Below are 13,601 nucleotides of genomic sequence, written 5' to 3'. Positions count from 1 at the left end.
CACTCACAGAGCCTGGGACGTCTCCCCGACTCTTCCATTTCCCCTCTGCAGCCCAGACACTCACAGCCACCTGCCGGACCAGAGGCCCTCAGAGAGGCAAGGACAGAGGCACAGGACCACACGCCACTTGTGAGAGCTCCGTGGAGAGAAGGTGGGACTGCACGGGTGGGGCGGGGGACAGGGAGTTGCTGCAGTCCTTTAATTTAAGGTCAAGGTGCCCAAGGGGTGGGCAGACACCTGGTTCAGGGAAAACAGCTGTTGTCAGGATGGCCAGCATTCAAATCCCAGCCAGCCACTCACTCTGTGAGCTTGGCTGATCCAAGGCTCAACTTCTCAGTGTGTTTTTTTGTTTTGGTTTGGTTTTGGTTTTGAGACAGAGTCTCACTGTCACCCTAGCTAGAGTACAGTGGCATCATCATAGCTTGCTGTAACTTCAAACTCCTGGGTTGAAGCGATCCTCCTGCATCCGCCTCCAGAGTAGCTGGGACTACAAGTGCCTGCCACCACACCTGGCTAATTTTGCTATTTTTTTTAGTAGAGACGGGGTCTTGCTCTTGCTCAGGCTGGGCTTGAACTCTGACCTCAAGCGATCCTCCCACCTTGGCTTCCCAGAGTGCTATGATTATAGGCATCACGCACCTGGCCTTAGTGTTAAACCAGGTAGCAATCTCTCCCTCATGGGGATGTGAAAACATGATTAAGAATGTGAGGCCGGGGGCAGTGGCTCACGCCTGTAATCCTAGCACTCTGGGAGGCTGAAGCAGGTGGATTGTTTGAGCTCAGGAGTTTAAGACTAGCCTGAGCAAGAGTGAGACCCCCAGACTCTACTAAAAATAGAAAGAAATTAGCTGGACAACTAAAAATATATATAAAAAAAAAATAGCCGGGCATGGTGGCGCATGCCTGTAGTCCCAGCTACTCGGGAGGCTGAAGCAGGAGTATTGCTTGAGCCCAGGAGTTTGAGGTTGCTGTGAGCTAGGCTGACACCAGGGAAAACAAAAAAAAATGTGATATGACCTACCAGGTCTCATCTTCCCCTTGCCAGAGCAAGCAGCTTTTATTGAAAGCAAAAGTGAAAATTTTCTCTCTCCTCGCCCCCGCTCCGCCCCTCCCGTGGGCAGGCTCAAAAAATGCAGCTTCACTGAGAAAATGTGGTTTTTGGTCTTTTGAAGTTTCGTAAGTTGAGGGGAGGAATATTCAAAGCTAAAGGGGTGGCTTTTATTACGAATTTGGGCAGTAATTCCCAGAATTGGTTTGCTTCTATTTGGATATTTTATATAGTTGTTTCAGGAACTGTCATGGTGATTTCAAAGGGTGGGGAAATTTTAAAACCACAATGCAGTAATATTTATTGTAATTAGCCACCTGTAAGGGGACCTAGATAACTGACAAGCCAGCTGAGGCCACTTCTCGTCTGTGGTTATCACCCCACCTTAGTTAGACTTTAACACCTGCACCCACTCTGCAAGCCCCCGCATCCCATGTCAGCCCCGTCTCCTAGTTCCCTACGCTAACACGTGGACCACATTTGCCGCTATTATTCCTCTTTCTCTAGGGTTCTCCACCCAGTCGTGACTTTAACTGCTTTCTACACGCATGGCTCCCATATTTGATCTCCCAGCCAGAACAAGACTCAGATACGCACTGCCTACCCAACCCCACCTGGATGACCAAGGGGTATCTGAAACCTAACTCACCCCACACTGAACTCCATTACACCCCACGACACACACATCCCGCCAAAACCCCTCCAACCCTTCCCTTCTCAGTAAATGGGATCTTCATTCCAACAGATGTTCAGGCTGCAAAGCTTGAAGTCACCGTCGACTCTACTCTCTCACCTCCCACATCCACTGGGGCAGCCCATGAGTTCCTGCAGCTCCAGCCACTCTCATCACCCCTCCCAACCTGGTCCAAGCTGCCCTCACCTCTTGCTCCAACTACTGCAGTCACTTCCCAGCTGGGCTCCCTGCCTCCTCTCTTGCAATTTGAGAAATAATAAAAAAATATACGTATAGGTCCCAGCCCCCAGCTCCTGACATATAGCTCCTAAAACCTTTGTAGACAGGAGCACTAGAAGAATCTTTGGCTCTGTCTTCATCTGTTTTGCACTGTTATAACAGAATACCAAAAACTGAGGAATTTATAAAGAAAAGAAATGTATTTCTCACAGCTCTGGAGACTGGGAAGTCCAGTAGCAAGGTGCTGGCACCTGGTGAGGGCCCTCGTGCCACGTCATCCCGTGGCGGAAGACACAAGGGCAAGAGAGCGTGTGCGAGAAAGGGAGGGGAAGGGGCTGAACTCAACCTTTTATCAGGAACCCACTCCCCTCCCGTGACTACAGAGTTAATCCATTCAGGAGGGCAGAGCCCCCGTGACCCAATGACCTCTTAAAAGTCCCACTTCTCAACACGGTTGCATTGGGGAATTAAGTTTCCAACACACGAACTTTGGGGGACACATTTAAACCACAGCATGTTCTAATATTTGGCGCTGGACCACAGTTCCTGACACAGAACAGATCCCAGGAAGCACAGAGGGCTGGAGATTAAGTTATTAATTGATCATGCCAAACGATGAAGTCGTCATAAAAATCCCTGAGCTACAGGGTTCAAAGAGCTTCCAGACTGCTGAACACATGGAGGTACCTGGGGGATGGTGCACCCAGAGATGGCACCTGCAGACACCCCTTCCCACATCCCTTGCCCTGTGTATCTCTTTAACTGGCTGTTCACCTCTATCCTTTGTAATATCCTTTATAATATTAATAAAGGGGCATGTGTAAGTACAGGGTTGCCCTGAGTTCTGTGGTCTGCTCTAGCAAATTAATCAAACTTGAGGAGGGAGTCATGGTAACCCCCATTTTGTATCCTGTTGGTCTGGAGGCCTGACCTGCTGATTGGCATCTTAAGTGGAGGGCAGTATTATGGGATTGAGCCCTCAGCCTCTGGGATCTGACACTATCCCCAGGTAGATAGTGTCAATTAGATTGAATGATAGGATACCCAGCAGGTGTCCACTGGAGAACTGGTTGTTGGTAGGGAGAAAACTCCACACACATTTTGGTCACAGAAGTGTGTTGTGTTGAGTGTGTAAGAGAAGAAAAAGTGATGGCTTTTCTGATATATAGACCTACAGACTGTTTTCCAGCCAGAATGATCATTTTAACATGTACGTTAGATCGAGGCCAATATGGGGCCGTAGAGCATATTAGAAAAGTCCTTCCCCTGCCAAGTGGGTGCCGCTCTGCAGACACGTGGCTCTACAAGTGGATGGCACCTCCGTGCAATCAACCAGTCAATAAATAAAAATGCCCCTTTCTCCAGACCGATGTGGCACCCCTCCCCCCACCCCGGTCCCCAGGTCTCACCCTTGGCAAGTAGATCCTGGGGTGGATTTCAGACCCCACCTGTATGCTCAGATGGGGCCTTCTGCAGTTCTCATAATGTGACGGAAACTCCTATTTCCTCTCTACTAGCCTCAACACTCACACCAATTCACTGCTACTGATTACCAAAATGTGTGTTGAATTTTTTCTTTCCCACACCAAGCAATTCTCTACTTCTAGGTGGGAACCCAGTGGGGGGTCCTACAATTTAACTCAGTGCTGACATTATCTACCTGGAGATAGTATTAGATCCCACAGGTTAAGGGCTCCGTCCCACAGGACTGCCCCCCACTTCAGATGCCAGCGGTGGGTCTGCAGGTTACCCACAACCGCTGTCCGACTTGGCGACAAACAGCAGGTTTCCATGATCCTCTCCTCAGGTTCAATAATTTGCTAGAACAGCTCACAAAACACAGGGAAACATTTACTTGTAATTACAGTTTCTAAAAGGATACGGTCGGGAAGAGCCAGGTGGAAGAGGGGTACACAGGGCAAGGTGTTGCGGCATGGGCAGAGAGCTTCCACACCCTCTCCGGGCACGCCCCCCTCCAGGACCCTCCGTGTGTTCACCAGCGCAAGCCTTCTGAACCCCGTCCTTCTGCGATTGGATGGAGGCTTCATTACAAAGTCATGATTGATTAAACCATTGGCCACTGGTGATTAAGTCAATCTCCAGTGCCTCTCCCTTCCTGGGGGCCGAGGGGTGGGGCTGGAAGGTCTAACCACACTGTTGGTTCCCCTGGCAACCAACAGCCCATCCTTAGGGGCTCTCTCTAGTCACCTCATTAACATAAACTCAGGTGTGGTTGAAAGGGACTTGTTATGAATAATGAAAGATGCTCTTTGCACCTGTGTAGCTCTTATTGCTTAGGAAATTTCAAGGGTTTTAGGAGCTCTGTGCCAGGAATGGGGATGAGGACCAAATCTATACTCAGTACTATAAGTCACAATATCACACATAATATTATGTCCTTGGGAATGTAATTTGTACAAAGGGGCCTTATAAATTATTGCTTTGTGCTATGAAAATGACCCTTTAATCATTATAGTCAACTTGTTCATAATAGCTATGGGAGCTCAGAATATGCCACCCCAAAATATGCCTCTTGGCATAGGATTGTTGGGCTTATGAAGGCAATTAAAAAGAAACAGGTGCAGGAAAGTTCTCTGTCTTTTCTCCATTTGCCTAAACTTACAAGGACAGAAGGTCTTTCTGATGCAGGGGGTGCTCCAAGAAAGGGAGGAAAGCCCCCAACCCCACACAACTCTCCCAGCGGGTTCTTGGCTTCACCCAGGAAAGAAGTTGAGAGTGAGCCAACTAGCGACAGAAAGTTTATTGAGATAGAGACAGACAACAGATCCTACCCTACAGATAGCGCAGGACAGGGACCCCCTACGGGGCAATGGGAATGTTTGTAAATGTTCTGATTCCCGGAAGCAGCTAGAGTGATCAGCTTTAGTGACCAAACAAACGGCTCCACTTACATGAAAATTTCAAGACTATGCAAACTAATCAATGGTTAATAGAAGAATCAGGGTCACCCCTGGGTGGGCTGCGTGTTGCCTGGAGGGAGGAAGTCTTGCTCTGTATCTTGACCTGGCTGGTGATCACTTGGGCGTTTATTGTAAGGGAGAGAAAGAATAGTTTTCCTTCTAGTCTTTTGAGTTCTCAGCTGGGACCCAGTAACCCAACACAGATTAACAAGAGAAAAACAAACAGAAGTTTACTGACATGCATATCTCGTGTAAACCTGGGAGATGCCCAGGCAATCAATAACTCTCAAAGAGGTGGCTTAGAACTTCCTGTTTATACAACATCTTCAACAGAGAATAATACAATTTTAGAACTATAACAAGACAAGGAAAAAGGACCCTGATTGTCTAGGGCTGACAAATTGTGGGCAGACAAAACTAACGGCGGCTAAGGTCAGCAGGAAGAAATAATGGGAAAGCCGTGGTGAAAGAGGCTAGTTTGTCAAGATGCCTCCAGTGCTGTCTCTAGGCTGATGGACAAGCCATCTTGGGTCATCACACTTTGTCCTTTCTGGCAGTGAGGAGGGGAGGGACACTTTTATCCCTGTAGTTCAATGTCCTGCTTTTAGGCAAAGAGGGGGAGGGCAGAGAGCTTTCTTTGTATCTATTTCTTCTCAATTGCCTTCAGCTCGAGATAATTCTTATGCCAAAGTGGCACATTTTGGGGTGACATATTCTGCTACCCTCCAACACAGATGTCAAAACTTATTGAACTGAGTACTTCATTGCGTGTATGTAATTGTATGTAAGCATCATCGACATATAAAATTTAAAAATAATAATTTGCACAGATTTAGCACACCAAAAGTGTTTCATTATTATTTTGATTCCACATAATCTAAGATCTTTCCATACTTTAATTTCATAAGGCTTCATGATACATGCAGTAATCTTGTTTTCCACATTCCCAACCAGATCACTCGGCCCGTGGAGACATGGATTTGGTGTCACACTGCACAGGGTATGCACAAGGTCCACACTGCGGGCCTCCCTGGGAGGGTAAGAACGTGAGGCTGGAGACGGTTTGAAAAGGTAACGGGAAGAGCCTGGTCCCTGGGGAAGGGCTAGCTCCCCTGAGCTGCTGCGGCACCCTCGCGACAAGGAAAAAAGCACACTCCGCCGGGAAAGCGGGCCCTGTCTTCCCACTAGTCTCCAACATACATGTGGAAATATGGTCTCCTAGGGGAAAAAAAAATTCCATGGAGCTAAACTAAATATTTTGGAGAGTGAGTCAAGATTTAGGTGCACAGCGTCAGGCAACAGAACTCTAAGGGCACAAGTCACCCCACCCTGAGGCCACCTCTGTGAGTCCCATGAAGGCAGGAACTCAGTTATTTTGGTTCATAAACCACCCAGGAAGGCCTTTAGTGTTAACAGATTAATGAATTGAAGCCAAATTATCCGTTCATCAGCAGACGTGGTACCACCGGCCCCCAGCACAGTGTGGCCAAGCAGCAGGCATTTGCAGGGTGAATTAGGTGAACTGCGTGCGTGCATGGTGTCTCTCGGAACCGACTGCACGCTTACCTGACGCTGAAGATGTCGCCGCCTGGTACAGGATGTGCTGAGGCATGTCCAAGTGGGAGACGTTTGGTCTAACTAAGAAACACATGAAGCCAAGCTTCCGCCAGCCGCCAAGCACATTAAAAACAACACTCTATAGTCAATGCACAGCAGCGTTGTTGATCTTTGCAGCTATGTATGCATTTGCTGTCTGTTTTTATCCAACATGCCGTGTGGAAACACAGATGGGGGGGGCTAGACTGCGGCCTCTGTAATGTCTGGGGTTCCTCGGCGGGGCTCCCCCTGGCCTTCATCCCACCCTTCTCCACCACGTGCCCCTGGCGACCTTCTATTCCGTTGACTGATTTACATCTGCTTATTCACTGGGCCTTTATTAATTCATTAACACTAAAGGGTTTCCTTGGTGGTATATCTGGTTTCAAATCTTTTCCATAGAGGATTGTGTGTGTGTGTGCAGAGAGAGAGATTATTTGGAAGGTAGATATACTCATGTGTGTCTGTACACTGCGGTGAGGAAGTCCTGACGCTGACAGATGAGGGGGTGAGCCTCCACGCTCTGACCTTGTCCAGGGCGCCGTCTTTACCTTGCACATTCCTCTGGAGGAGCCCCCTGTGCTCCGGGGGTTTCAGACCCCTCCCCTGAAGGGTAAAGGGCAGCTCAGGTCCTCTGCAGGGCTCCTGCCGGCTCTGCTGTTCCCTCCGGGCCAGGGCTTCTGTGTCATCATGATCTGTGTCATCGCCAGGCCTCCTGGCTCGCTAGCTCAGGTGGCCCTGAAGGACATGCACAAATGGCCCCAGGCAGGAGAAAGCGCCCCAAGTGTGGGCTTTGCTTTCACCTGACACTGCTCTCCCGTGAAGGCCAAAGTCAACCAGGCCGGCAAAGATCCCTTCACCCTTTGTCCTGCACAGTGTTGGGGGAAAGCGGCCTGGGTCCCTTTGTCCCAAACCTCTTCTATGAGGGACCAATCCTGTCTGCTTGAGGGGCCACACAGAACTGGCCAAGAACAAGGAGAATGTTCCCAACATTAATAATAATTTATTCTGGGCCGGGCGCGGTGGCTCACGCCTGTAATCCTAGCCCTCTGGGAGGCCGAGGCGGGTGGATCGCTCGAGATCAGGAGTTCGAAACCAGCTTGAGCAAGAGTGAGACCCCGTCTCTACTAAAAAAATAGAAAGAAATTATCTGGCCAACTAAAAATCTATATAGAAAAAATTAGCCGGGCATGGTGGTGCGTGCCTGTAGTCCCAGCTACCCGGGAGGCTGAGGCAGTAGGATCACTGAAGCCCAGGAGTCTGAGGTTGCTGTGAGCTAGGCTGATGCCACGGCACTCACTCCAACCCCAGGCAACAAAGCGAGACTCTGTCTCAAAAAAAAAAAAAAAAATAATAATAATAATTTATTCTGAACTTTTCAATGTGCACCTCCTGATAGAAGCAAAGGTGCACCCAGAGTAGCCGAATTCAAGGTCATCGAAGTGGAGGACGTCTTATACAACATGGCCCTGCCTCCCTCTGACTCGGCTGAACCTACATAGAGCTCCCCTCCCCCGCCCATCATCTGGGCTCCTCTTTCTCCTGCTTCCCCTGGATCTCTCCCTCCACTGGCCCCAAGTTCCTTGTCTGGAGTAGGATCTTAGCGGTTCCCCACTCCCCCTCCACGGCAGTGCCACCGTCTCTCTGGACAAGGCTGACACCCTCCCTCAGAGCTACTCTGCCTTCCCCAGCTCTTTGGCCAAGGCCAAGGTCACTCCGTCTGTCCCTCCAGAGGCCCCTCTTACGTGTTGCTTTTCTTCAGGGAACCAGTGGCTTTTAGCAAAGGTCAAATCACTCACCGAGGCTCTGGGACTTCTCAGGGGACTTTCCAGGGAGATGCAGTGAGGGTTTGCAGTTGAGAGTGGAAGGAACATCTGGAAGCCACGGGGCCCTGAGGAAGAGTTGGGCTTTCCCATCTGGGAAGTTGAGCAAAATCTTTATTTCACTCGTCCACAGGGACAAGAAGGAGGACATTCCTCCAAGCGAAGATGAGGAGCCAGAAGATCATCTGTCAGCTGAAGAAAAAATATTTTTGAGAGAGTTTCCCAGATTGAAACAAGATCTAGAAGTGAACATTAAAAAACTCTATGCCCTTGCAGAGGATGTCGACAAAAGACACAAAACATTCACCAAGACCAACCTGGTGGCCAACTCCGTGGCTGTCGTCTCTGGAGTTGCGTCCATCCTGGGGTTAGTCCTGGCTCCGGTGACAGGAGGAGGGAGCCTGCTACTCTCCACTGCTGGTCAAAGTTTGGGGGCAGCAGCTGGAGTCACCAGCATTGTGACCAACCAGTTGGAATGCTCTCACAAGAAAAAAGCCCAAGCTCAGGCCAGCGACCTAGTGGCCAGTGAGGATGAGGCCGAGGAAGAAATCTATATCTCAGTAGCCGGCAGCATTGTCTGTAGCGTTGCCCACACTGTCAACAACATGAAGAAGAGCCTCCGTGCCTTTCAGAAAGCCAAAGCCCACCCCCGCTTGGTCAAGGCCGCCAACCGCCTGATGACCACTGGCCACATCTCGGCCCGAAGGAGCAGGCAGGTGCAAAAGGCCTTTGGGGGCACAGCACTGGCCATGACAAAAAGTGCTCGCATCGTGGGAAGTGCACTGACCGGCTTCAGCCTTGGCCTGGACTTGGCCGCTGCTTCGAGGGACTGGAAGCATCTGAAGGAGGGAGCAACAACAGAGCTTGCAGATGAGCTGAGGGCCCAGGCTTCGGAGCTGGAAACGAAACTGAAGGAACTCACTGAGCAACACGAGAGGCTGCAGCAGCCCTGGGTGAGGTCAAGATTTCCCTCTCCGGGAAGGGCCAGGGTGGGGGTTGGGGGGTTAACTGGGGCCTGTGGGTGTGCACGCGCATGTGTGCGTGTTCCAGAGAGAGAGAGAGAGAGAGAGAAAGAGAGAGAGAGAGGGCATGGATGTTCTTCAGGACATGGGCATATGGTGGCCCTGGAGGCCCAAATAGTATCAAGTACACCTTGAAGCTGAGGGTGCCTGCCCTGGACAGACCTGGTCGTACTTTCTGTTTCTCCGTCGAAAACTCCTTAAGGCAGACATGCTGGGAAAAGAGTCCCCTCAGTGAGGGTCCTGAGCCACAGGGAGGGTTTGGGACTGAATTGTGTTCTCTCCCGAATTCCTATGTTGAAGCCCTGAGCCCAGCATGGCTGTATTTAGAGATGATGCTTTGGGGAGGTAATTAGGGTTGAATGAGGTCTTAAGGGTGGGGCCAGATGCAATGGAATGGATCTCCTTATCTGAGGAGGAGGAAACACAAGAGGGCCCTCCCTGCCACCTGAACCGAGGAAAGGCCATGTGAGGGCACAGGGAGAAGGTGGCCCTTCGCACGCCAGGAAGAAGAAAGCCCTCGCCAGAGCCCCCTCTGAATGGGCCAGTACCTTCATCCGGGACTTCCAGCCTCTAGAAATGTGAGAAAATGAGAAAATGATTGCTTAAGTCACCCAATCTGTGGTATTTTGTCACAGCAGCTGAGATAACTAAGACAAGGAGGTTACGTCACTTGCCAAATGTCTTAGTCTGTTCAGGCTGCTATAACAAAAGACCTTAGACTGGGGAAGTTATAAACAACAGAAATGTATGCTCACAGTTCTGGAGGCTGGAAGTCCAAGATCAAGGCAGCAGCAGTGGCAGCAGCAGATTCAGTGTCTTCCAAGAGCTCACTCTCCGCTTCACAGACGGCACCTTTGATACGGGCACGAGACCCATCCACGAGGGCCGTGCCCTCATGACTCAGTCACCTCCTCAAAGGCCCCACCACTTAATTCTATCGTAGGGACAGAAGGAACTTTCTTTCCACCTCTTGAAGTGTCAATAATTTGAATCTTTAAAACAAACTGACAATAGACAGAGGAATAGGAGAAAAGGCACATGAAGTGTGAAACAGGAAAAAGAGCAGGAGTGACTCCATGGCAGGCTGGACCTCCTGGAATAGGCCTAAGTTTCGGTTTCCCCAACGCAGGTCCTCCCCTTCCCCGAAATGACGCTGATAACAACTAAAAGGTCCTGAGACTTGAAACCAACCAATCAGAGGCCAACACAATCAGCCACTCTTGAAGGAGCAAATGAACTAAGGGAGGGAGGGGGCTGGTGTGCCCAGCGTATGTAACCTACTGAAAGGTATAAAAGGTTAATTTTTACCCCAGGGCGGGGTCCTGGTTCGTGGAGAGGCCACTGGGTTGGCGCTCTGGGACTTGGACCCTAGCTCGAGCTAGCCAGTAAACTCCTTTGCCTTTTGCAGCCTCGGTGACTCTGCCTCTCTGTTCCTGGGGCCGAGGGAAACCGGTTCTAACAGAAGGTATTCACGTACAAGCACACGGGAGCCACACAAAATATGAAACTCAAAAAAGGGCCACATGGCTGAAGCTTACATAGCACCCTGAGCTATAGAACGAAACAAAGGCCTCCCGTAGGAAGGTGGCAGGCGTGGCACCAGCCAAGGGAAGATGAGGGAGGAGGAAGCACGTGGCCAGCAAGGGTTCTTGTTGTACAGATGCATAGAGACAGTGAGTCTCCCCTCCTGCGGTACAAGCTAATCTCTGGTTAATGCAGATGCCATGTCTCTGTGTCTCTTCCTCCCCCACCCTAGCAGTAATCGCTGGCTCAGATACCGGCCTGCACTCAAAAGACGCCCCTGGAACCTGCCCGGCCACATTCCAGTGGGAAGGAGAGAGGCGGAGCCCCTGCGCATCTCGCATCTCCCCAACACTCGCCTCCTTCCGGACCTCGGAACCTGCATGAGTTCTCCTGGCCGCTCAGTTCACCTATCTGAAAAGTATTTTTTTTCTTTTCTGTGCTTTAACTGCTGTTTTTAAAGTAGTGCATGGATATTAAATACAATTTTTTTTTTAAGTTCAGGAAAGTAAAAAAAATAGGAACAAACAATGCACCAACCAAGGGTAACAAGGTTGGCATTTTGGCATGGAGTTTCTTTCCTGTGCTTCCTTTGCTTTCGGGTTGACGTGCTGGCTTTAGGCCATTACGCCATTGTCATTAGACGGCCCGTGCACGGGGGACCCTCCCTTGGGGCTTTACACAGTACGGGTTTCTGCCCCCCATGAGTTTGCTTTTTATGTTACAAAATATTCTCCTGACCACACATATAATCTTTTAATCAGACAATGACTGGTCATCGATCTTTCTGTTTTAAATGTTCAAAACCAACTCAAACTGGCGGAGTTCACTGACGCACGTCCTTAACTAGCTCGGGATACAGCAGGCTTCAGCTGTGTCTGGATCCAGAGGATAAACACGTTGTCTGGTGTCTGTCTTTCCGCCTCCCACACAGGCGGGGTGGCCGCAGCACGCCAGGTGCACTCCCAGCCCAGAGTCGAAGGGGGCGGGGCGGAAGTCCAGGGTCCGCTCTGGTTGGTCAGAACCAGGTCACAGGCCTTTGCCTCCTGTTGCTGGGACTGCCTGGGGACAACATGAAGGAGAAAGGAGGTAGAGAAGCCGAAACCAACAAGCAGTGAGCTTTTGCCCCTCTCCTTTCATGAATATTTAGGCGATTTCACATTTTTTATTATACATCGTGGTAAAACGAACATCTGTGTGCCAAAAGGTTTTTGCACGATGCAGATTCTTTTTTAAAACTAGAATCCACAGAGTGGGATCCCTAAGATAAAGGTGGCAGCCTCCTGGAGGAAGAGGAGGGAGGACTTTTCTCCCCACATTGTAACAGTAAAATAGATCATGAGCCGTTTAGAAAAGATTTTTAAAGTGTAGTGGAAAGAGAGCCACTATCAACATTTTGGAGTACAGCCTGCTGGTCTTTATTTTATGAATCTTAGGATCTAGGGGTTTTAAATAGTTGCAATCCCGTGTCTGCGCAATTTTATTTCCTGCTTTTGTTTCTCCCATTTCCTTGTTCTTACAATTATTTCATAAGCATAACTGAAGATAACATGCTAGCATTACTAACATAACTAAACAGCTTTCCCTGCATTTAATAATGTTTTCTTAGTGTTTGGAAATCCTTAAGTGTAGGAACATTCGTAAAGTTCTGAATAAACATTATCGATAATAATGCCTGGCACAAAATATGCACCGAGCTTGTGGTTCTGTTTGTCTTGTGGAATGGCTGGGCGGTGGGGGGAGAATGGGGATTTGAGACTCATCTCTGACACTCACTTGCTGGGTCCCACTGCTGAGGTTTAGTTTTCTCAGCCACGAAGTAAGTGTAGCCTGAACGAAACACAGAACTCCGCTTGGGGCGGGATTTACAGTGCCCACTCACAGTGTCACAGCAGTCTGGGAGGCAAAATACCCTGGAAAAATTTCCAGCGCTTACTAAAGCCCTTAAGCCGATCTCCAAGGGCACAGGAGACGTCTGTCCTTTCCTCTTTACCTGCTTCTCCCATTCTCAAACTGTCTCCCATGCAGGGCGGGAGCTCTGAACAGACGCTCACTCCCCCTCTCCCTGGCCCCTCACGTCCCAGCCCAAGCAGGGCTGCCCTCTCCCCCCATGCGACACCTTCGCCCCCAGGCCACTCTCATCACAGTCCGCTTTTCCGACCCAGGCCCTCCTGCGCCACCTGGAATTCTGGGGAACAAATGGTTTCACCTCATTCTATCTCCCCACCGGGCACTCAGGGCAACCCCACCCCCGCCACTGTCCCACTCTCCCTTCTGGCTTGAGCAGGATTCTTCACGGCTGGTTCTGCAGTGGCGCGAGCCCCGCCACCACGGTCAGTCGGAACAGGAGAGCACCCATCAGCCCCGAGATGCAGTCTATGGTTCAGAAAGGTGAGGCAGAGGCACCACAGTCACGCCCTCATGGGGACAGTCAGCTCGTAGCGACCCCTTGACACCGCCACCAACCCAAGTGTAAGGCTTTTCCAAAAGTGTCGGGGCTGCCAAAGTGGCCAGTGAATTTGTCCCACCCGTGCTGAGGGCTGGGACAGCAGCACACGTCGTCAGCAGTCCTGCTCAGGACCCTCCCTCCCGTACTGCAAGCAAATTAGGCACCCTGGTCCTCAGGCTGAACCCGGGGCTGGCTGGGGAAGAGGGCAAGTCCCTGACGGGGCTTGAGAACCCCCAATTATCCAGCTCCATCAGTGCCTGACTAGCCGGGGGTGGTGGTGGGAGCTAAAGACACAGTCCTACGCCCCC

At 50.3% G+C, this 13,601-nt stretch overlaps 1 protein-coding gene across 3 annotated transcripts; it reads left to right on the top strand.

The window, feature by feature from the left end:
* The first annotated feature begins 69 nt into the window (after window positions 1-69).
* On the top strand, window positions 70-11,609 carry APOL6 (apolipoprotein L6). Of its 3 annotated transcripts, none has more exons than XM_045552994.1 (5): window positions 70-151; window positions 4,593-4,595; window positions 5,837-5,882; window positions 8,435-9,254; window positions 11,083-11,609. In XM_045552994.1, the coding sequence occupies exons 3-5, from the start codon at window positions 5,857-5,859 to the stop codon at window positions 11,083-11,085; spliced, it is 849 nt and encodes a 282-aa protein (XP_045408950.1). In that variant the 5' UTR covers window positions 70-151; window positions 4,593-4,595; window positions 5,837-5,856; the 3' UTR covers window positions 11,086-11,609. The 3 variants fall into 3 exon arrangements, with proteins under 3 accessions (XP_045408950.1, XP_045408947.1, XP_045408949.1); XM_045552991.1 differs by having other exon boundaries at window positions 11,080-11,609; XM_045552993.1 differs by lacking the exon at window positions 4,593-4,595 and having other exon boundaries at window positions 11,080-11,609.
* Window positions 11,610-13,601: the final 1,992 nt, after the last annotated feature.

Source organism: Lemur catta, chromosome 6 (genome assembly GCF_020740605.2).
Source record: "Lemur catta isolate mLemCat1 chromosome 6, mLemCat1.pri, whole genome shotgun sequence".
NCBI lineage: Eukaryota > Metazoa > Chordata > Mammalia > Primates > Lemuridae > Lemur > Lemur catta.
This window is presented reverse-complemented; position numbering and strand designations above follow the sequence as displayed.